This window comes from Trichoplusia ni, chromosome 16, assembly GCF_003590095.1.
Source record: "Trichoplusia ni isolate ovarian cell line Hi5 chromosome 16, tn1, whole genome shotgun sequence".
In the NCBI taxonomy this organism is placed as follows: domain Eukaryota; kingdom Metazoa; phylum Arthropoda; class Insecta; order Lepidoptera; family Noctuidae; genus Trichoplusia; species Trichoplusia ni.
Window position 1 is genome coordinate 6,121,604 of NC_039493.1, and position 25,790 is coordinate 6,147,393.

The following is a 25,790-nucleotide window of genomic DNA, read 5'->3' on the forward strand; positions in this document are numbered from 1 at the left end:
TCTTCGAAATACTGTTTCTGCTACAATAACATTTTAAAATGTTGTTCAGATTTTCCAAGATATGGAATAATTGTCAACTCCGATAAAAAGAGGAACTTTCGTATTTTGAGCAATTGATTGTTTACTGTAAGCATGACTATGGCAAAGTATTTTTTGGTGGACTTGACTATTATTTCCAGAATGTTCCTTCTTTTGATGCGAAACGGTATGCATAATATGACTTTGCATTTCTCTTACATATTGTAACTATCTTGTATCGTAGTAAAATGTACAATCAACTATAGCTATTTATTACACTATTTCTATTTTAAAAAAATCTCTAATTTTAGTAACCTAACGAACCACAATGCGCTATCTTCAGTTCACTTTAATATTTTTAATATTTTCTATCTTTCTTAACGTAGTTCATTGTACATTACACGTACACTTCAAAATGAACTGTAAGGGCTTAGAAATAAGGTTCTTATTTCCAAGTTCTTGAAATGAACGACCACTTTACTAAGTTATACTATTTCTTTTACCAATTTAAAAGTTAGTGTTTGTTCTCTCTTGAAGTTTGTTGGAAAATAAATACATTACATTTTTTTTTTAGATATAATAAGACTTGTTCACCCGTAAATGAGTCGTTGACTCAGAAAACAAAAAAAAATATAACAGTCTGCCCACAGTTATTTATACACAATTATCCTTATGAAGTTCAAAAACCTTAAATTCTTAAAATGTCATTGAATTGAATTTATAACTACTCTTAATCTATGGATTCAGATGGCCACTAATTCAAACAGCCCTATCCACTAAGCACTTAATATTCCAAGTTTACGAATTACTGAGCCACATATCACCATCTGGTCTAAAACAATAAAGCCGTTAAACTATCTAATTGACACACAAACCCTTCAGGAGAGAACATTCATTACCCCTCTCGCTCCCACACCGGCTGCGACAACTGACCTACATTCTAGAAGCTTAATGTTATAAAATATCTAAAAAACATTATGGAACAAGAAAGGCTGGAACTAAGTTTTCTTTTTGTAAAGTTACGTCATATTTATATGAAGTTTTATTCCTCGTTTAAATAACTATAAAAAGAGGTTTTACAAAATACTCGAACGTAGTTTTTGAGTTATGACCCTAAGCGCAAGTGGCGCCACGAGCGGCACGCGGCGCTTTTCCTAACTAAAATGATACTATACAGCGTGGATATCGCTAGCCGTTGATATTCCCGCTAACTTGCGGCTCTAACTTTTGTAATATTAGTAGAGGGGTTGAGTTTGAAGGGTGCTTTGTTCTATCTAAATAGATAGAGAACAGGGATGTTGCCGTACCCGGTCTGGGGGCCGCGACAATATTGAAAATTGTATCAACGAAATCGTTTCAACAATTATAGAAACTAAATAGTTGAGTTTTCGATATTGTCTGTCATTTGTTTATTGTGAACTTTGAACACAGACCCAATTATTGACTTAATTTTAGTGAACGATTTCCACGTACTTATAAGTGTATCGTAAATCAGACAATTTTGTATTGTGATGCTTGGCACATTGAGATAACCTTTAAACAATTAAGACTTCATCGTTTAATTTAGGAAATTGAATAAAAGTCTCTATTCGATGTCATTGGTGAAATTTATACCTCTGCGAAATTAGACGTTTAATAACCTATAGTTAAAATAATGCATGAACATAAACGAATATTTTCATATAAAAAATCATCATACAATACATTTTGTAACAAGTTTGAAATCGCCCTCAGCTATCAAACATATTGTATGGCAGAAACTATATCTAGTTAAGTTTAGTACTTCTTGATATATTCAGCATACATATACATGTATAAAAATACTATGTATATATGACTTATGCCGTAGAAATACGATATCAATTACGAACTCACGAACGAGCTCGAACCGAAATGTTTACTGTCAAAATATGTGTTCGAGAATTGGTTATCAGTAAAATGAATTCGGGTTTTCGATATGACATATGACTTAGGGTTAAAAAAAAACAATCGATTTTTTTCTCGATTCTTATAAGCAGTATAGTTATTAATCAATATTGGATTTTGAAAAAATAACGGGAAATCGAAACAAAGAAATCTCGTTTAATATATTCTCATTCAAATTATAAACAGATTCACAACGTTCTAACAAGACGGCAATATGAATAAGGTTATAAATCAAGCAGAAATCTGTCTACTTTTAGAAAAAACCCTTTGTCCTCAGAAATTGTGGGATCTCGGAATAGAGGCAAAGTGTGGCAACACAATACAAAATTATGTCAAAGGAAATCTTTACGTGGAGATCGGCCGTAAAAACGACACCCCCATTGTTCAGTACACTGGCGAGCAGAATGACTGGAATATTTTTGATATGTACTTTTATACGACATTGCGAAATTCCATTCTTTGAGTCGAACCGTGATGCGAAAGTTTATACTTTCAACGTTGAACATTGCCGTCATTTCTGTTATTATTTTGATTGTTATTTCGTATGTTGATATAGTTATTTTTAGTCCATGACGCAAAAACGGCGGTGCGTTATAATTTTTTAATTATACACAGTATGCTGAATAAAAAATACAGCAAAAGATTGTTTCAATAAACGAATCAAATTTTACACCGTTATCAGTATTAAGAGCGCTATTTCTACACGATTTATCATTCACTATTCACGGCACCGCACTCCATAACTCTGCTCTGACATTGAGAAGTTGCGCTTCAACCTTCAAAGGCGCTTGATACGACACCGTTCCATTTTAATTCAACACTTTATTATCAAAATTACTCTCTCAATTTTAAAAGTAGATCTTTCAAGTCTTCTTTTCATATATTTATCTTTATATATTCGAATATCTAAAATGCTCCATTATTTTGCTCGCACTTGCATTGGTGTTGACATCGATGTCTCTGATTGTGCTCCTGATGTGCAGGAGTGGAATGACTACAACCTGAGGTGGAACGACAGCGAGTATGGCGGGGTCAAGGACCTCAGGATCACGCCGAACAAGCTGTGGAAGCCGGACGTGCTCATGTACAATAGGTGAGAGTACGACACACGGGTATGACTTAATCAACACTTCGTTTCAGATGAAAAGCCTCAAAAGTCAAATTTCATTTTCATTCTTCCGGTTTGAGGACGAAGTTTAGTCAAGAAGACCACAATTTAATTTAAGCATCCGGAAAGAAATTTAGCAGTAAAATCTATAAGGAAAGTTAAGAGAAATTAGCTCAATTTTTGTGGCGGGTTATACTGAATTTTTTATGATATTTTTTAAGAGGCATAATTTATTTAGAGGGTTGAGCACCTCCCTTTATTTTTAAGTGCGCAATCAAAGGCGCTTTATAGACTCGAGTTTAAATTGTTTTGTCTAAAGAAAAGTCGGAATATAATGATATAGTATGCTTGAGGGGCCTGAAATATTTTCAACCATTTTGTAGCAACAAAAATTGTACTGATGGTTACTAAAAATTATATTTTCATTTTGAATATTTTCCGGAGATTGATAAAGTCATTAACTTAAAAATAACATGGAACGGCATAAAATACTTGTATAACTTACTTTTATGAAAATTATGTGTGTGTGTTGTTTTCCAGCTATTCCGTTTAATTAACATAATGTGAGAAGCTTGCATATAAAGAGTACACTTTCATTGCGTCAACTGACACTATGGGACAATTCTGTTCACTCTCGGCAACATTTGCCGTAAATTAAAGCACTTTTAGCCTTAATTAACTTTACAAAAAAGTGCTTTTTATTGTTCGGTTGAGTGAAAAGATTGAGATTTTAAAATCTAGCTTCGAAACGAAGGCCGTTCATTTCAACCTAGACTTTAGTCCTAAAATATGCGGACAATATTATTCAAAATTTCCTTTTCGTCCGCGCCCTACGGTTGAGGGGAGAAATATTTTACCAGACAACTTTACATTTTGAGAGAAGATTTTAATTATATCCAAGCTGTGGAACATTTTAATCTTAGTATTTCTAATTCTTGGAAAGTTGACTTTAAATTATGACATTAGGAGGCGACACTTGTCCTTTATTTCCACTACCTAAGCCTCGGTATGGAAAAGATTAAAAAAATGCTTGACATACCGAAATGTTAAGATGTAACAAACTTCCGAAAAAAATCGACTGCATTACAAGTGTTTGTTCTTCAAATAGCTCATAGGTCATATTTATATACCACATATCAAACATAAGTGTATCAAAGCACAGTAATATCACACGACACACAAATTCAGATGCACTCGCCTCGTTCAAACATCGTTAAGGTTAAACAAATTTTCTGCGCAAACAGACGTCACTATAGTGGCGCCATCTGGACTAGCGCCAAACATTTTATTCATTATACCGTTAAGGAGCAAATGATATAAAACCGAGTGTCACATGATTTAATGTTAAGTGTCGAGCATGTTTATCGGGTACCTGGACGGCAGCCAGGCATCTATATGCCATATATCTTGGTACTTTCGGTACCGATAACTTTTACGGAGACGGTAGGCAACCGTGTTATGGCCCCGCCACTACTGTGGTTTAACGACATCGCAGAATCTAAGATGTTATGATGTACATTCAAGATTCACTGTTCCGTTATAGGTTTTATAGGAACTATCTGATGTTATTATGACCTAGGAAATCGTTTTAAAAAGGATCTTCACTTATTTTAAAATAATAGATTTTTTGTTTTAAACCCGATGGTTTATAATACTGATAAGAGTGAAGAGAATTGATAAAATCTGTGATGTTAAAGTCTCATTACGTTAATGCACGACACAGTCATATCAGTTCATTTGTTGCTCCGCTCCAACATTAATTTTCCAAAATTTACTTCCAAAAGATCATGAACAAGATATGAAGAGGGATTTAAATTAGAATAAAGGTCGGTTAAATTCCTCGTAAATGCAGAGCTGTGGACTTGGCTCCAAAATGCCTGTGTTACCGTTCCGTCGGTGTTTGTAACTACCCACATTGCTACGTTCCCAGAATTTTAACTTCAGTAATTGTAAAACAGATTTAAATGGCGGGACGGAGTTAAAAACTAGGCTTGGATGCGCGCCAGTCAACTATTCCTTTACAAAGTTCCTACATTCGTGATTTGTTGATGTGTTCACGATATTGTTTGCAATTTGCTAATAGAATACTTTGTAGAAATTTAGGAGCTGTTGTGTTCGAATTTATTGAAATGGCTGATAAAACGAGATATATGGGGTGGGGAAAAGTGACTTATATGTTAAGCAGAGTTATGTGAAATCTTCACGTTTATGTGTTAAAGGTTTTTGGTGGTCAATCCATGTAAATACACACGAATTTATCTGAACAGAAAGAGTCTGGAAATCTCCCTTCAAATCGGTTAGGCAAAGAAAAAACAAGATGCAACTGTAATACGACCTCCTTGGTCGCTCTATTAAAAGTCTAGACGATACGTCAGCCAAATCGTACATAAATAAACGGCCTATGGAAATAGATCTGAACATGAAATAAACATCTATTTTTCCCAATCAACAAGTAACTAAGTCTTGCAAATACATTTTGCTCCTAACAATAGGATTTGTCTTCAATTACTTTTGCTATTTTCGCCGGACTTATTTTCATCCTTGCGTACATTTGATACCGCCCTGAATAAAATTCGAACATTTGGCTCGAACGACACCCATATATTCCTATTGGAAGACAGGATTATTTAGTATTGGATTTTAAAACGGGATTTTAGGATAAACAGTTTATCCGAGAACAATGAACACGGTTGCGAGAATTCCGGAAAGAGATGTTTTACAAATTGGAGGCATGGTTAACACCCACTTTTAGGTTTCAAGTGAATATATTAATAACGACTAAGACACTTTAAAGTAAAAGCTATGCATTTTTATTTAATTTTAATCAGTTAAATGGATTGATATGTGAGAAGATGAATGCGTTGAGATAACGAGACTAAAAAACTTAATATCACAATAAAGAAAATATGCTTGGTAATAATTACTATTTGCTCAGAATTTTTAGTGATGGGGTAAATTCAAAACTGACCCATACCTAATCAAGCAGTAAGACCCATATGCCTCAAAGCTAATCTTATTATTCTTTCTAAGTAGTTACTCAATCAATTCCACTACATTTTCATGACTCAATTTGTAACTGTGGCCTTAAGTAGACTAAGTTGGTAGGGTCACATTAGACTGCTAACTTAGTTAATCGGTTTACCGCACCTCGGGAGGATTGTCTATGAAGGCCGATAGCGTTTGTCTATACCTAATGTAAGTCTCAAGTGTTATCCATGGATAACATTGCGATTAAGATAGGCTAGTATGGCAGACTGATCGAAGTCTGCCAGGATAATATAGAGTCAGATTAGGAACGAGGAAAATAGCATGATTAATTAAAGAATTTTTATTATTTATGTAACTGAAAATATATTTTTTTGATCAGATATTGTTGACGTGGTTCGAGTAGGTGTTGAAAGAAATGTCCCGAGTATACTCAACGAGTCACTCATAAATTTGATGGAAATAAATTTCAATTTATGATGTTTTTTATTTAAAACAGTATTTGAGCCTGTATTGCACCGTAACAGAATAGACGTTCATGATACTGATTGGATACCTTTTTAAAATCAACAATATAACTTCTTCTACGTCAATAGTCACAAAAATTTTATGCGAAAACAATTCTGAACCGACAAAACCATTCACGCGCCGGCTAATTAATACAACAAATGCTTACTGAACCATTAGCTGGCTGAACTCTTGGAACAAATTTAAAGGCAACCAATATTTCAACCGGCCAACACTTCAGGCATATTAGCAAAACAACAAAATACATCCATTTACGATATTGGCTATACATCGACGAACATTGGCGCCAGTGTTGGCGGTCGGCCAGCGGTGGGCTAGCATTCGATTATGAAAGCTTTTAAATCACTAACGGGGCTGTGTGACGGTGGCACCTTGTTTACCGTCTCCGTTACTGGCCGTTGAGGGTACCGGCCGCGTGTTACACCGAACTGTAATATTAATTAGAAGAAAATATGTTAAAAAAAAATTCTCGTCAAGCAAATTAGATAATAGATTTCCAATATTCCGGATTGGTTCAAGTTTTTCATTATTTACCGGGTTCTGCCAAAACCAAGTCGCTTTGAGTTGGTTGTCATTGGAATTAATTTTGCAGGTAAAATTTGAACGCGCCAAACCTGCCGCATTGCGAACGATGCAGCCATAGTCTTTTATTCAAACCGGGAAATGCCGGCACTTTAAATATTCACAGATACATTTAAATAAGTTCGGCAATTTTGTATACCCTTGAGACGCAAAAAAAAAACAACGTAAAAACTCACATCCATTCACACTGAATCTAAATCTAAATGTCGCATTGTATTCTTTATTCATCACCTAGAGTTATATCGTAACTAAAGTAATAGTTACATTGCGGTGTGACGCGAGGCCGACGGTAATACGGATTTGTTGGCGGGCCGCCAAGTAACGGAGTGGTTACACACAACACGTACGACCATGAATAGTACATGCAGGCATGACAACACTTTTGTCGCCGTCTGTACCGCCGGACGATTTCGGAGCTTTTCACTATCTGAGAATGTGATCTTGTTTTTCTTTTAGTGATGGTAGTTTTGTTAGTGAATGAGAGATTTGTAACTACTCTAGGGACTAAAGATACAAAACGAAGACGCAACTTAAGTATACAAAAGATACTAAGTTGTAAAACTTTTTTTGGTAGATTTTTAGGGACTAATAGGAACGTAGTAAGACAATATTAAAAAAGCCCTAGTCTAGTCAGAAATTCCTTTAAAAAATAAACAGTTACATCCAAGCGCATCTTTAAATAGGCTAAACTAACATCGCCTTAATAACTTGGTGAAACAAATTAAAATAAACCCATTTAACAAGCAACAAAAGTTAGTTACTAACTGTAGCTCAGACTTGTTCTCGGATCTCGCCTTGCTGATGTTATATATAAATACTTATACTCGTGTTAATTGCTTTTTAAAGAGACTGGAAATAAAATTCTATGTTTTGTAGTCCTTCATCGTCTGAAAATTTGGTCCTTATGGAAAAAGTTATGGACTTTCATGTAGTTTTATTAATAAAGGATGAAATAACTAATTGAAAAATTAAAGTTTAGTACGTAGTTCTAGAAGCCAATTACCGTTTATAAATTAATTTAAAGAAGTTTAGAATTCTCCTTAAAGAAACGGCGAAGAAAATAATTTATAGATTAAAGGAAATAAGACTTTTTTGTTCTTCTTGGTAAAATAAATTACATCAGCCACAGACTTTACTAAGGCTATGGTTTATTACTTAACCAACACGAAAAAAGGTCGTTAATGACCATCCCTGTCATTAGCACGGTGGACAAACAGATTGATCGCATTAAGTTGTTGGTCTTACCTTGTACAATGCTCGGGGGATGTGAAGAGACCTTTTTTGTTGCGAGTCCAACGCGCAATGTAAGCTCACAATCCGATTAGGACGGCATTCATTAAAGGAACAGTGAATGAAAAATACAAATGATCAGTTTGCGGGTAGTTGATTAATGAATGCGGCTGATAAGGCTTAGCGTTCTTTATCTTCGTGAAGGCCTTTGTGAAGATGTATGTGTAAGCCGCGGGAGGTTTGTTTTTTCAGGAAGCCTACAGATTAAACTCAACTGTTTTTTTTATTGCGAAACCTCAAAGCGTTGATCAAGCATCTCTTTGATTCTTGCTACCTTGTATTGCTGATGGCGTACCTTTATAAATATGTTTTCGTTTTGTGCATTTGTTTTACTTTTATTAAAATAATTCCTAATTAAATAATTTTCAGAATTGTGACAGCACAGTAGGAGATGATCCCCGAATGTGACGATTGGTGCTTCACTGTTTTTATTACTTTTTTTTTATGAAAGCAACAATCGTTCGCGTGGCTGACAGCTCTCCTACTCGGTGCTGCCACAAATATAAACAAAATAAACGTACATGGCACGCTAGTCGCTGATTTGAGACACCACTATCATCGTCTCGCTTTTCAGATTTTCCTTTTTTTTCCTTCTTTCCGTAGTACTTGTCCTTCTAATACTTCCAACAATTTATACGATACACTTTTTAATCTTTTAAGGCGAGAGGATGATTGTAGTACTGTCAATGATAATACATTATTATTATTTCTAATTTGTCAATGACAGCACATTTTTTTTTAATAAAGATGTCCCAGATGAATCCGAAGCACTGAAAAATTAATTAACAAAATTATTTTAACGCTTAACAATAAAAGCAATTTTTCATTTGACATAGCTTTAATTAAAACTAAATCATAGTTGTACATAGTAATCTAAACATATTTTTATTTTCTAAATAAAATAAAATAGAAGACATATATTAAACTAAAAACTTCATTTCTTACTTAAAGCATATTAGCTAAGAAATAAGCCTTATTTTTGAATAACAAATCATTTTTGTTTCAAAGGTATTCATAATAATTTTCTAACTTCATTTCCATACGATCTTTGAGTTTCTTTCCTCTGAATATTTAGTATTTTTTCATAGAGATTTGAAGAGATGTTTATGAATTAGAAGTACTGATCAAAGGAGGCTCTTAGTACCTAATATCTCTTTGTGAGTACTTGATAAAAGGTCGTCGGTTCCTCTTATAACCTTTAGAAAAACTCCTTAAGAAAACTATGTTTACATAACTCAATGAATTTGTCTCTAAAATATTTTATTCAGGAAATTTTCTTCTTTAATTTTCAAATGTAAAACAGTTACCTTTATTTTATAATGCTGGCAACAATTTATAAAAACATCGGGTTGACATTTGACTGTTCAATATTTAAATTATGAATTTACGATGTTCAATTGTTAATAAAAAACACGTCTCCGAGACTGAAAATGAATGTCTTTAGTTTCACATAAGAAATGTAACAGAGAAACAGATACATGACAATTTCTATTGACACATAGTGCTGACGAGGGTTTTGACGGGACATACCAGACCAACGTGGTGGTCAGAAACAACGGCAGTTGCCTGTACGTGCCACCTGGCATTTTCAAGAGCACATGCAAGATAGACATCACGTGGTTTCCCTTCGACGACCAACACTGTGATATGAAGTTCGGTAGCTGGACGTACGATGGCAATCAGGTAGCTAACTCTTAGAAAGTACAGTTTACTTCACTGGCTCACTGCTTTGAATATCTTGAATTTCTGGCTCAAATTACACAGTCTAAATCATATGATATCTTTGATCAATCGTATTCTATTTGATTATAATTATCACGATCTATTTGGTAACACATGCGATCACTTGACGCACTGTACACTAACTTCTTCTGCTTAGGTTTTAGCTTTCATTCTTGTTGTACACGAATTAGTTTTGCGAATACAATTTATACATTTTATACTTTGTAAATATAATAACTGATTCACTTGTCTGGTCTTAAGTTTAATCGAATTCTTGTTAGAGTATGAATAGCAAATATTTTCGCTATTGCTTTAAATTGTTCGTTCAAAAGTCGAACAATTTTCACGTTATGGAGTAATTTAAAATTAGCTTTCCATTTTGTAAATTATAAAATGTTTAAAAGTATTGAAATGAGACGTTTCACTGCTTGTAAAAAAAACGTGCAAAAAATATATATTTTTACTTGGCAGCCATAATAATTATATGCAATATAGTCTGTCCGTCATAATACTATTTAATCTAAAAGTTTAACTCAGACTCTTGTTTAGAATCTTTAAATAATTTTATATTCAATTAAACAATTAGAATAACTAATTAATTTAATCAGACAGGTGAATCAGTAAATACGAAAATATTTAAAGTAACACTTAAAACAAACACAAAGTAAAACCAACATCTTTTCATTAACGAAACGAATAATTTGAGCCTAACAATTAATTACACTTAAATTAACGAGATTTAATTACATTATAACATTACAAATAACAACAGCCGTGGCTGGAATAAATAAAGATGGCGAGAGAATTTAAATGGAAATTAAATACTTAGATTAAATAGGGGTGGATAGGTAGGTGAGGTGAAATCTAAGGGAACCATGTGAGAAACCAAGGATATTACATATCCAGTTTTGTATGTACTATTTTGCATGGAGCAAAAGTTGAGCACTGTACATATATAAAGAAACGGTTATTATGATGTGAGCCGCCATACGGGAATTACTGTGTATATGTTGTGTAGATAGTTTTAAGCATGCTTTATTATTCACGCTTGTAGAGAAATTTAGAAATGTTTTATAGATTATAATTTCACGATCTTGTGAAATTACTCTTGTGTCTTAGATGATAAGGTTCAAATCATCAAATCACAGTTGCATGAATTATTCATACACATATTTTAGACTTCTTATTTAGGTTACAGCAATCTTATTTTGAAATATTATTACAGATATGGGTTTAGAGTTTCTTATTGTTACGATCAGCGAAACCCATTTTTTAATATATATTTTTTTATGAGATTGAATGTGTAAAGTTTTAGGTCTCTTTTCTGTGTAAAATAGTTTTGAATTTCGTGTCAAATTTAAAAAAAAATATCCTTAAATTAACCAGAGCCCTTAGGTATTCCAATTTAGGCAAATTGTGTGGGTTGTAAAAAATACATGAATAAATTGAGAACCGTAACAAATTTCATCCTAACTTGGGATCAATACCCACGTCATAAAGAAGGTTAAGAACCTCCTTTCATATTAAACCTACAAAATTTTGTTCAGTAAGAAAAACAATTCAATTTCTTTACACACTGATTAAAACTCTTAAGAAAATAAAGTTAGTACTGTTTTACGAGATATAAATACGTGTATGTAATATGCCGATTACCCGAAAACGTGTTAAAATAATAATTGAAAGTATTTTTATTAATTTGAAAACTATTATCAAGAAAAATTTAATATTTCGAATAATTTTCCATCATACCAACATCTTATCTTCTATTTTGTAGCGTTAACTTAATGTTTTTCTTTCATAGCCGCGTTATAATGTTTAATTCAGCTTTCACCGTTTTGTTAGTCAACGGAACGATTCAGTATTTGCTTTTACAATTGAATGTTTTATCGTACTCGACGTGATTTTGGGACTTCTCCAAGAATATCAGCTGAATGGAGAAGAATATATCCTAATATTGCTGAAATATTTGTGGTAGAGCAAGATTAGCTAGTAATGAAACGATAGTAAAGAATCTGAAACGGTAAATCGAAACTATTTTAATACTTTTAATGGGCAGTACTAATCAAGACACTGCATAAAGCGGGCTACAGACATAGACGGTCGCTTTCTTAAACGTTCCCCGCGTTCCATAGAGTTTATTACCTGTCTTATTTGAACGCAAGAGTTGTCAGACGAAAAATAGCATCACACCGAACTGACAGCATCTGCAAAATGAAGAGGGAATTCAAATAAACATGTACTAGACCCACGCTTGATTTATGGTATGAACAGTTTGTTGGATGGGTACAAATGTGGAAGTTCGATATGTAGTGCGAAAACGATTTACTCTACTGAGCAGTCGTTTTGTATAAAAGGGTAATAGCGCACATGTTACTATAAAAACGTTTTGTAAATTGTCGCCTCGCTCGGCTCCTTATCCGTCTATTTGACAAGTGAGCAACGACTTGGAATGCTGTTAAATTGAGTGTCTCAAATTTTTGATACCAACTGACCTGTGTTCGAGATAAAAGCTAGCTTCTTTTAAATTTTAAATCACTTTGCCTTCGAAAGATGATGAAAAAAAAATCTGTTGTTAGATATAATACAAAGTGTCGTAAATATCCCGTGCTCTGAGTGATAACTTCTTGAATAATTCCGCAGTCTGGCGGAGTTGGCGCGTCTCCTAACTCATTACTCCAGCCAGTTTCACACCACGTGTTTGTTATAGACTTAATCTAACTTTGCCTTTGTCGCGTCCTCGTATTATTTTAACTTTCATTATAATGAGTAGTTTTAGAATTTGCAGTCAGCTGTGGTGTGAGGTAACTGGATTTCCTTTGCTTACGAACTAGCTGTAGTTGGCTTTACAGCGTACACTTTAATGCGAAGTAGTATTTGTGAAATAGGGAAGTTATAATACGAGTTCCATTAGGTATTTGTTCCATTGTTTATAGGTACAGGATTGTAGGAATATATTCGGCAAAAAGCTGTAATTTAGTACATAGCGCTTTGCTTTCTTCCATTTCTTCTATGTATTTAAAATGTTATACAATGTGTCCCAAATGTTCAAAATTTCCGTATGGCGGTTATATTTTATATTGTATGCAGCATGTTCTTGCATCCCTTTCCTGGTCTTGCATTTAGAGGTTCTCACATTTCCCTTTTGATCCAACGTACAGATTTACGAGAAATTTCTAATATCACAAGATGGCAGTTCCAAAAGATACCGTCACTTAAGTCAACGAATTCTAAGTTGAAGCTGAATAATAAGCAACGAGACATTTATAACTTACAAATCTGCTGGAATTTTATATCCAATAAAATGCAAACGGAAGGAAGGGACGAGGAGAAAAATGATAAACCGTTTCATTACAAAATTGCTTAAGCGGCAATCATATTGCCTCCACGATCTGCTTTGTGAGGCAAACAATGCGACAACATCGCTCGGTATCTGGTCCTGCCGTCTTGGGATGGGCATGTTTCTTTGTATGGGTTAGGACTGTGTTAGTGCATCTTGTATGAATGTGTGAAACTACACCGTGTTTCGCCCTGACAGTTGGATCTGGTGCTAAAGGATGAGGCAGGCGGTGATCTGTCGGACTTCATAACAAATGGGGAGTGGTATCTTATAGGTAAGTTGTAGCAACAGTTTTTTTGTCGGTCACTTACCAAGTTAAATAATGCTCGGCCATCATAAAAACGAATGTACTCTTATATTTAATTTAACATTTATATTTTTTGTTTTCTTTGAGTTAGATACGTCCTTTACACGAGTTTTATTTCTTTACTTATTTGATATTCCATTATCAAGCTTAATTCTTTAATTAAATATTCTCAGTTCGCTTTTTGAAGCAGAGTAAGTATCAGTAAATGTTTAATGAGATTTTAATGGTATCAAGAAGTATACTTACCTTTTATGTTTTGTGAAATTTGTTTTCTTTTTATTTTAATGTTTAATACTGCTCATTACTCGTGCCTCGTTATTAATACTGGTTGATTGCTGACTCACAGGAATGCCAGGCAAAAAGAACACGATAACGTATGCGTGCTGTCCCGAGCCCTACGTGGACGTGACCTTCACCATCATGATCAGGAGACGAACCCTGTACTACTTCTTCAACCTCATCGTCCCGTGCGTGTTGATCTCATCGATGGCGCTACTCGGGTTCACACTGCCACCAGACTCCGGAGAAAAGCTGACGCTCGGTAAGTACATCTTTTCGAATTCTCCTAGATAATTCACAACTTGTAGAATATTCAGGGTCTCCGAAGAAAATCTGCTTTGTTGACAACTGAATAACGCGGAGTAAGGTACGGAAGAACCGAGCGAAATCGTGTTCCATTTTCTTATCTTGAAAAGGCCACAATGTGCATATTCGTATCATATTTATACGTATATGGCACAAGTGCTGATGTACGTTCGAGTTTGCTGTAAATTTTAAATGTGTCAACTGTGAAGCGCCGTAAGTAGGTTAACCTCTCGGTTTCAATTTTAAATAATTTTACCAGAGTAGATCTTATCATCATTGAGTCTTTATAATGTTGTGATTAAAGGATAGGAGATTCACAATGTGATACGTTTTTCGTTTACGATTGAAAGCTAAATAGTCATTGACTTGTTTTCATAATAATATTATAATCAAAGCAAACTGACAAGCGGTGAGCTTTCACAATTTGTAAGTGGAGATCGCTCATGGTCCATAAAAGACAGTTTTACAATTTAATTATAAGCGATGAGACTTGAGTATTTAGAAGCAGCTCTACTGGAACTAAGAACGTACTTAAATTTAATGGGGAAATGTCTGAAGGGGGCGTTAGAAATTATTATTGCACAGACTAGAAAATTGCCTTGTTCGGCCGCCTCTGATTTGAAGTATCATTCACGGTTGAGATACTCCCAAATATTCTTGGAACTGTTTAATAAATTGTTCAAGTTCCAAATTACGTTCGCGGGAACCTAGATACGGCTTGAAGCCTCCGTGTTAAATTATATTTTAATTTTCTGGCGTTAAATTGACTTTATTAAATTTGTTTTAGTATTCAGCTTTAGTAAATGTTCTTGAACGTTTTTATTTTATTATTTAGTACATGTTATAAATAAAACGACTTTTTGAATGTATTGTATATTTTTGCCAAGTATTTTTCGAAAAATTGATCAATTCGAAGGCTCGCGTAGATAATGTTAATAATATTTCCAGTTACGATAATACTGAAGTTAAATATGTCTGTATTCAAAAAGATATAGCATCTGAAGATTTAGAAATAGATCACGCAACAGTATCTTAGTATCCTAAACAGTATTGGCCGCTTGACAGGTGTGACGATTCTATTATCGTTGACCGTGTTTCTGAACCTGGTCGCGGAAAAGATGCCTTCCACGTCGGACGCAGTGCCCCTCATAGGTACTGCAGTAGGACATAGCCGCGGAATAGTGCACGCTGCTGACGTCATATCGGAGATAGTAGAATGTCAGGAATACTTAAGAAAATGTCAGTAAATATTTTCATCTGACGACAGTCGTAAAATAAGGCTACTTTTTTATTTAAAAACTAATATGCATAATAAAGCTGTAGATGTAAACTAAAACCTAACCTAAGAACTATAAAACGAATTACAAAACATTTAATATTCATCCCAAACCGACGATAAAAAGCAACAAGAACCATTTAATAACAGTGTAGAGGCGAGAATTAATCAGAAATAATAAACGTGCACCGTAAAAGCCAAGAATTCACGCTGTACAGCTTGTTGAACGTACCAAAGGGGTAATAAAACTTTTAAGATCCGTTCGGAAGCAGCGTGCACTGAAATGAATATTAGATTGTCTAGAATGTGGTATGACTGTTTATGTGTTGGTGTTAGTACCCCGCAAAGATCCAGACAAATAAAGGCGTCGGACGGTAAGTTTTACTGGCGTAGATATCATTTAATATCGTCATCATCCATTACTATTGTCAGGAATTTAGACGGTTTATGTATACGGTTAAAGTTGATGGAGTGTCTAGTGTTGATAACGGTATCAACATCTGTAGGGGTGTTAACCATGTGTTTGATTGCAGGAGTCACTATTCTTCTCTCGCTGACGGTGTTCCTCAACCTGGTAGCCGAGACCCTGCCACAGGTCTCCGACGCTATCCCCCTGTTAGGTACACTACCCAAACCTAACCCACACCGTTCGTCCATCCCGCTTGTCTCCCACTTTTATTTTCTCTTCATGTTCATTGTATCCTGGTACTTTTATTTCATCTTTCATACTATTTTTGATTTGATTTCAGCTCTCATTTATTTTTCTAACTAAACAATAAATAATGAATAGTTATTTTAAAACATTACAAGGAGTAAATTATGTACGTCTTAAATTCGATTAAATCATTGTAAGCTTTATTGTTGCTACAGAGTGGGTACAACCACAATGAGCCAGCTTTAAGTTCACTGTCTATTTATAAATGATGTATTATGTTGTTCTGAACGTCGTTAAAACACTTGCTTTGCTTAAGATAATTCATTCGATAAATATTAAAAGCAAAATTTAATCGACGAGAAAATTGGATCGGTGTTTTTGGTTTTGCATTTTTCTTGAAGTTAATTTCGGTTACAATATCTTGGAATCGATTCCGTGATTCTTCGCTTAAGGCTTTGTCACTTGATTACTCATTATTTTCTTTGTTTGGGTGAAACACTTTTGTGACGATTCTGATTTTCCGATTTGAGTGGCATGGCATGGGAATTTAACTTGACAAGATTTTGAATAGTTTTGGACGCCGAAGGTAAGTTACGATATTTTTATTCTAAATGTTTACAATCATATTTTTATTATCTTCAAAAATTTATGTGGTTTTGCTGTCTACGTAATCGATTCCATGGTGTACGAATTTCGTGTTTCGGTGTCTATTTATTACTAACTTAATCTAAAATCAATAACTGTTTTATTTGACATCCATAGGCTTAAAGCCGTGGTCTCTGGATACTTGGAGGGTGGTGTAACGTTAGCATAAACTTGGATAAAACCCTTCTCCTCATAAATATTAAACACTTAATAAAAAGCCAGCGATAAAACCCTATACTAGTGTTTGCATGACTATCCTTATGTTTTGTTTATGATTTCACTTGAGCCCCTGATACCGACTCAGCACACTAACAGGACGAGATCTTACCGACGATGTAATAGACTGGATGGTGCATAGGTTAACAATTGTAAATAGAACATTTTGATTTGGTTTTGTTTCATAGTTTATATTGATCTTTGCAGGTGTTACAATCCTCCTGTCGCAAACAGTTTTCTCTCTATTGGTGGGACACGTCATCACTAAAACCTCTGAGGCGATCCCCCTAATAGGTGAGAAAAGTACCACGCGTTTGGTCATTTCTTTTTTAAATAACTGAAATAAAAATAATGATGAATAGTTTTTTTTCTAAATGAGAGTGTAGCTCGAGGGATATTTTGGGGTGTCAAATCCGAAATGCTCCTCAGCTCATTCATGAAACACCAACTTAACAAAGATCTAAATAGATATTTTCGCTTGAATCTTAAAGGAGAACGTATAGTTTCTTTTTTTTTCTGTTTTCGACTTGCATTTTAGAGTCTCGCCGTCTCTGGAGACTGATCTATGCTTTACAGAGCTTTGTGGCTCTCGACACTTGAAATAGAGTTATTGCACTTTCGATTCGTGCTATTGAAATACGTAGCTACGCAGAGTCTATCTAAAGGTAATTTCCTGAACATAGCACTCGATCTTCTTGTAATGTATTAAAATAATCTACCTACATTACTACTCTTCGTCCTTTTATCGAAATTTCGTTTTCGAATCTATTTTACTTTCTACATTATTTCCCTATTGGCCTTTCTGTAGACATTTATCAAGCGACAGACGTAAGCTTCGAGCATGATTTTGAAGTGACTAAAATGAGGTTGTCGCTCAACTCTCAATAACTAAACGAGCTTCTAAATACTTGATTGCTTGTAGTTTAAAAGCAGGATTAAAAGTTAAACAACAGTTTAAAGCAACAAAGTGGATGCGGGTAGTGAGGGTCCAGCCTCCAAGTATCTCGTGAACTTCGGGTCTCAACTTTGTCGGGTCTGTTACCATCCCTGTAATTGACGAAATGATAAACTTATTGAAACCTTTGACAAAGGCACTCGTTAAGATAATACTTGAACTCAACAATCGCACACAATTTCACAGTGCAGATTGGAATAAGATATCTCCAATAATTTGTGATGTATTCGAAATCATACCAAAACTTACGACAATCTAGAGGTAGCGAATGCCTTTGTCAAAGTTACGCCTCTGGTAACGTGAAATTATTAAAATATGTTAATAACTTGAAGATTATCTACACAATCGTTACGAGAGGCGTTAAATAATAAATTGAAAGAGCTTGTCTGAAAGAGATAATTGACAATTTAATACTTAAAGTAATCAGGTGACAGGCACTTTCTTTGTCATAAAGTAATAAAAGTAGGTAATAAAGAAAACGAGAATAATTTGTCGTGTTTATGTCCTTTTAAAATTAAAAAGATTATTTTTGTTGATAGACACGACAAAATATCGTAAACGTTGGCTTATTAAAGCTGATACCGTCAATGTAACGCATAAAAGCTAAAACTCATCTAAATGTAGATTAGAACATCGCATGTGTAATTAAAAATGCATGAATGTGGCTTTCTGTGTCATTGTTAATTAGATTATGACATCTCGCAATGAACCACGTAATATTAAACAGGTTATTTAAAAAAATGTAAGATAAAAAACACTGAAGTACCTAATTTTCTCCTTACCATTTACGTTTATTTTTTGGTTTGAATGTCACCCCATAGCTGTAAGATGATGATGAAATGTAATGATTTGCACTAATCCCGTATTAAATGTTGATATTGCAATGACTTGTAACTTTTTGCAATGCTACCTAATAGAAAAGTATTTTTTGTAATTTAGCTGTATTGGAATTTTAATTTTTATTCAAGTCCAAGAAAGAATATTTTTGTTTTGGAATCTGTCTTCAAAGTAAGGTTATCAGAAATTACTTTCAATTTCTTCTTGTCATCATGTCAAAAATCATCATCTGTCCGTAAATTTACTCATACAACGTGTTAAACTAGATGTTCTATGTGACAGGAACGTACTTCAACTGCATCATGTTCATGGTAGCATCGTCAGTGGTACTAACAGTAGTCGTGCTCAATTACCATCATCGAACAGCAGACATACATGAGATGCCACAGTGGGTAAGTAATAAGTAGTCGGTGATAAGTATTTCGTGGACCATCGTTTTCATTTGCTGAATACTCACACGAATATGATACTGTTCGTGATATGGATATTTTCTTAACAGATAAAATCAGTGTTCCTACAATGGTTGCCGTGGATTCTTCGCATGTCGAGGCCAGGGAAGAAAATTACGAGGAAGACGATAATGATGAATACAAGAATGAGAGAGTTAGAACTTAAGGAGAGGTCATCAAAATCGCTGTTGGCAAACGTTTTGGACATCGATGATGACTTCAGGCATGGCCCACCTCCTCCTAACAGTACAGCATCTACTGGAAATTTAGGGCCTGGGTAAGAGAAATACTATTCATCATTTTGCTCCGCTAATAGTTCTTTGTTATTTTACAGTACTGATTTAAGTAAATTTCTCCTTATCCAAACTTAGGTGCTCAATATTCCGCACGGATTTCCGTCGGTCGTTCGTCCGTCCCTCGACTATGGAAGACGTGGGCGGCGGGCTGGGCAGCCACCATAGAGAGCTTCACTTGATACTAAGGGAGCTGCAGTTCATCACTGCCAGGATGAAGAAGGCGGACGAGGAGGCCGAGCTCATCAGCGACTGGAAGTTTGCTGCGATGGTTGTTGACAGGTAAGAACTGATAAGTTGATGTCTAAAATAGCGGGGCCAGAAAAAATACTCAAACATCTTTTCTGGGCCAAGTGACTTTGCTAATATCTGGGGATTCCTTTTTGTTTAATAAAAATTGTGAATACGTAAATGTATGTAACATAAAAAGGTTTTTGCGTCATAAGGTGATAATATCGTGATTATCGTGAATGGAAATAAGTCTTAAAATATCGAGCGGCCATGGCGTTACACGATCCAATAGGCTTGTGCCGTGAACCGGCCCGTGAAGGCAAACGCAGGGGGCCAGTACTGAGAGAAAAAAGATCCACGATAAAACATTGAAACCAGACGAGATAAAAATAAACTCCATTTATTAAACTTTGAAGTAATCTGAAAAGGCTTTAATAACAATTTGATGAATGAGTGTGGTGTAATAACATCATTAATTTAGATTGATCTCTCTATTGTTCCATTTGTAATGTAGATTTAGTCATATTTTTGTATTCGTTTTTTATTTTATTTTTAAGTTAAAAAGTTATTTGATTTCATTAGTATACAGTGTTTCAAATTTACGTGAAAAATCTCAACGTTACCGTGTATATTGGGAATTAGTTTTTGAAAATATAGTTATAGTAAATTTTATATGAGACGAGCGTTACATCCTATTTAAAAATGTAGTAATAGAATATAAAAGGTCTGGACCCTCTTTATGACTAGCCAAACATGTTAGACAGATGGGTATAAAATTTATAACTTCACTGGGATTATTAATGGCAACCGCTGGCGTAGTTTCAGGATCTTTTGTTATTAAAATGACGATCGGTATAATATGGTGGTGATATAGTGTGGTAGAAATTAGAGTGAAAAATTTAGGAGAGTATATAAAAATGGCTTTAAAAATAGGTAGGTAAGGTCACATTATCGCCGAGCGACAACATTGCAATAAATAATAAACCCCCATTAAATTTTCTAGTAAAATAAATTGCTTTAGAAGCGGCACAAAATTTAATTAGGAGCGAAAAAGCTCGTAAACTGGCAGTTTTATGGGTGACTAACAAGCTTTCCCGCGATCTGTGTAGAACTTTGTATATTTGGTGCATGTGTGGAGTAACAAAATGGCAATAAAGTAATATGGTAACATGTCACTGTAACGTGACAAGCTTTCTGCGTGCCGTTCGTGTATAAGCTGTCGATATCATAAGATGCCGCGCCAAAAAACATTACCTTTAAAATGGGAGTAAGATAGTCCATAAGCGTTTGACACACCTTAGATACGAAAACACTTTGAATATGTTGATAGCTTACTCATTTATACGGTTTTTTGTTGAAAAAAACAATAAACTAACGTCGATGCTCTGCTTTCAATTAAATAGCTATTATTATATATTTGAATAGAAGGCACTTCGTGAAGGGCTTTTTCAGGGCTGTATCTTTAGCCCAACTCTGTCATAGTATATTATTGTGTTTGACACACTTACTCACATGTTACTTTTGTCCCCAGATTTTGCCTGTTCGTGTTCACACTTTTCACAATCATTGCAACAGTAGCTGTTCTGTTGTCGGCACCGCATATCATCGTGCAATGAATCAACTACAAAGTCACCGGGATCCCGGCACAAGTATGAGAGAACTAATTATTAGAACGCCGATATGTAACTATAATTGATAATATAATTAATTAAAATACGTGGTTGAAACGCACACGTCTTCATAACAAAGTCTTAAGACATTAAATTATGATAAATTTACATATTGTAGTTAAGTGACACGCTGGGTGGGATTTCAGTTCGAAAAGGTTTTAGATTTTCTAGTGTTTTTACGTCTTTAACGTTTAACAGTTATTCACTTACATCTTGAATTCTCATTTTATGATTATTTTGTCTAAAGTTTTAGTTTCAATTCATAATTTTGTTGAATTTATTCTGTATTTTGAAATCAGACTGAAATTTCATCTAGCATTTATAAAAAAATGTGATGTTGACTAGGATGTTATACATATAAATGTTGACGTGCATAATTTGTTAATAAAACCGTATTAATTATTATTACTAAACGATATTGTATAAACGAAAGGAGCGAGGGTTCAGTTAAGAAAAGTTTAGATTGCGAGTACAGAGCTGCATTAAATTTGAAAAAGAACGAAAATGATTTTCTGAGAAATCGATTAAAGAGACGAAATTGGTTGCTTAAGGATTGTTTGAGTTAACGTCAATGCATTGATGATTAATGAGAGAGTTCTTGGAATAATTGAAATTGAAATGGTATCCTTTTGCATGTAATGAGGGATCACAGACGATGACACAAGATCTTAGGGTATTAAGTAATGTACATAATGGATCAAATATCGGTAGTCAAGTCAGAATAGCTACTTAATGATTTAAGATTATTCCATTCGATATTAGAATTCGATTAGCGACAATCGCTGTGTCAGCAAAGATACGTATCGATTTTAATCGGTATGTATTCATAGACGGGTCGGAATATTAGATATGGACATGGGAGTAAAACTTTAATTAAAGAATGTACTATGAAGATTAAATCCAGGAATTGTTAAACAGTTATGGAATTGATAAAAATCAACAATTAATACGGAACCAAAGTTAGTATAGGTTTAGCATCTGTTATGTTGAATTAATAAATAAATTAGGTCCCATTCAAAAAGGGACTTAATGTTAAACGCGATAGGACTTAAGATAAAAACGTTATCGATTAAGCTAACTCGTTACTGTTGTCATCTTGTATCGACGAATGCTCACTAAACTATCGATAGTGTTATAATATTGTACTTGTATATGACGGTATGAGAGTAAGTCCTTAGCATCAGAAATAGTCACTATTTAGAAATGGGATTGTGTTTACAATATAGGAAATGTTATGCTTAACGAAATTATTACAAGCTGTTAATATCACTACCAATCACGTAACCATATTGATAAAAATGTAAATACAGAATATTGCGGTGTGTATTTGTATATAAATATTAGAAAAAAAATCGGAAAAAAGACTAAAATATCGCATTCTTCACTCTAGTATTGTAACAACCAGTCTTATTGGGCAGGAATAGTACACTATTATTCTTAAGTACTAGATACTGTCTTATACTTATATCATCTCGATAAGTACTCGTATTGTCTGATTCATTTCAAGCGTAGATCGATCGGAGGCGATCCGACCATTTTCGCGCCCAATAAGACGTCAAAATGTCACTGTGACAGAAGTTCAATTGAAAAACTTTTTTAATTGATATCGATTGTAACCGATTACGATTGTCAAGTGTCTACTCGATTAGAACCTTTTAGCACATACTGTAGCATCTATATAATAGTCATATTATTTAAAAATAAACAATTTAAAGTCTTTATCTATGTCCGTTCCTCAATTTCGCTCTTATAGATGTCGTGATAGCCTAGTGAATGTCGTGTCCCTTGATTTAAGCTAAAATTATAAAGGAATAACTATTGATAAGGAAGCTCACTAAAACTAGATATAAAATTTTCGCAACTCTGAGTGTTTTTGCATTTTCTTTACGTCTTTATTGTTGACAAGTTAAGCGTGAATAATATGTAAACAAGTGCTACCTTTTTCTTGGAGTCGAGTTCACAATTTGTTGTAAGAATATAAATATCTTTAGAGAAAGGTACGGCTTGAGCATGGAATGTATTAATGAAACCTAGTTATGTTAAACGTTTCCAAGATTATGAAGGTTGTTGTTTAGCAGAATTTATGTTAACCAGTGCGGTGCTCGACGTCAAGTATCCGATGTCGCCTCCGAGCACACGGTTCATATTGTTACATTATTTTAAGTTTAAACCCTATTGTTATATTTGATTGTGTATATTTCTATTCAAAGTGATGATAAAAATGAAAATTGTAAAATTAATTGATATATTTAATTAGATTTGTTAGTGCCAAAAATAGGGTTTATAAATATTGAAGTTAAGTTGGATTTTAGGGATAAACTATGAAGTTGAGAAGTTTATTGTAAAGAAAAAATAAAAAAAACGAACTAGGGTCTTTGTTAACATGTAATTTAACGGGTTAATGTTTGTGTTGGGCCGCAGCTACGGGTTATTCAGCCAATTTTAAACTAATTTTGTTTAAAAATAAATAAATGAAAGGTTGTGAAATCGAATGTAACGCCCGTGGTAGCGGTTCAATGATAAAATATAATAAAAAATATAGTTAAATAAAAATCGAGTAGAAACGATCTACGATTTAATAAAAGCCGAATAATTAAACGCCTGCATGGGACCGGGTTAGAATAAAAACAAAATAAACTGAAGTTACCATTTCATATGCGATGTATATGCAGCCATGTTGTTAAAACCGTTAAACTATTGCCAACGTGAAATAACTTTATTTCATAAACACACAAAACGCACGCAGTCTGCGTTTTTGTGAAGTCGCTCAAACAAACAGTTAACGGTTTTTTCAGAACAACTGTAACACATTTTAAAGCAGTATTTATTTATGGTTATAACTTCCACTCTTTACAAAGTAAACAAAACTACTGATATTTTCGATGTTCACAATTTATGTATCCTATTTTTTAAATTTATTGGGAAATTATAAAAGCTGGCATAAATAAATTAATAGTTTAAATAAAGAACAGACGCCACTTCAATTATTATGAACTCGAAATATTAATTCCGATTTTTTTTTATCACCTTTTATCATTTCAGTTTACTTTTAAAGTAAATATTGTAACCGTTATTTTGAGTAAATATTAATAAAGTAAAAATAATTGATTTCACTTTTGATTATTTAACGAAATCATTATTTTCATAGCACGATTATGAAAATGTACGCAATGCCAGCTTTTATCGTTATCTCATATTTTTGTGAATTTTAACTCTAAACTATTTCCGAATTTCACTTAACTCTGAGGAACCATTTTACACACTATCGTCTATATCTACACTGATACATATATGTATACATCTATATTTAATTTTAACGTTTGTATGGCATATGGTATCAACAATTTAATATTTTGGCAAATAAAATATATCTCCCAAATCTATGGTAGAAATTTTAATCTCAAAAACAACATTTTTATTCTACCAATATTTTACTTCCTATTGAAAATTTAGTTTTGATAAAACTAGTTTATAACGTTTTTTTTAATCATTTGTCATACAAGCTCTGCATACTGCACAACAGAAACAAAATGCTTTAATCGTGAAACAGGTATTTTGGATTTCCATGTATATTTCTACTTCTGAACGCTGTAAACTAAGATTTTAACTATTTCGAGTCTCATCTACTCTTGTATCGTTTTAGTTTTAGCGATAAGGCAAATTTACAGCGGTAAAAAACAAATATTCTCTTATTTACTTACATTTTTGCCAAGGACCTAAGAACTCCTCCATTTTTATTCAAACATGTCAACTGAATTAAAACATTATTAAGGCCAGTCTTTTAAATCCCAAGCCGTTATAAAGTAATAAAACCTTCTTGTTTCAAAAATGAAACCTCTCCGAGGAATAAACTCTATGGTGCCGCACAAAAGAGATTGTATTCCGAAAATTAAAAATTCGAACACAAAAGAATGTCAATTTTAGGCTACGATACGAAATTTTCTTTCTCGGTACGAAAAATACGGTGTACCTTTTGCCAGTGTACCTTGTGAGACGGCACTGACAGCTTGTTTACTAGACCGGGCCCCTAACTCGAGCTGTTACGATCTCACAGACGATACGAGTCGGCACTATTGACACATGTCATGTAAACTTTTGCTTGCTACTCTATAGGACGGCGTAAATACTGTTTGGAAGACTCACTAAATAACAATGGCGACGTATTTTATTAACAT

At 33.9% G+C, this 25,790-nt stretch overlaps 1 protein-coding gene across 2 annotated transcripts in view; it reads left to right on the forward strand.

Annotated features, from left to right (window-relative positions):
• Positions 1–24,660, forward strand: part of LOC113501725 (neuronal acetylcholine receptor subunit alpha-7) — an 86,384-nt gene extending 61,724 nt beyond the window's left edge. Inside the window, exons 4-13 of one of the 2 annotated variants that reach the window (XM_026882928.1) lie at positions 2,928–3,037; positions 9,940–10,120; positions 13,695–13,770; positions 14,150–14,344; positions 16,198–16,284; positions 17,388–17,474; positions 19,255–19,364; positions 19,472–19,698; positions 19,793–19,996; positions 21,477–24,660. In XM_026882928.1, the coding sequence (XP_026738729.1) occupies positions 2,928–3,037; positions 9,940–10,120; positions 13,695–13,770; positions 14,150–14,344; positions 16,198–16,284; positions 17,388–17,474; positions 19,255–19,364; positions 19,472–19,698; positions 19,793–19,996; positions 21,477–21,561 (1,362 nt within the window). In that variant the 3' untranslated portion in view covers positions 21,562–24,660. The remainder of the gene's footprint in view (positions 1–2,927; positions 3,038–9,939; positions 10,121–13,694; positions 13,771–14,149; positions 14,345–16,197; positions 16,285–17,387; positions 17,475–19,254; positions 19,365–19,471; positions 19,699–19,792; positions 19,997–21,476) is intronic. The other variant, XM_026882927.1, reaches the window with a different exon arrangement.
• Positions 24,661–25,790: the final 1,130 nt, after the last annotated feature.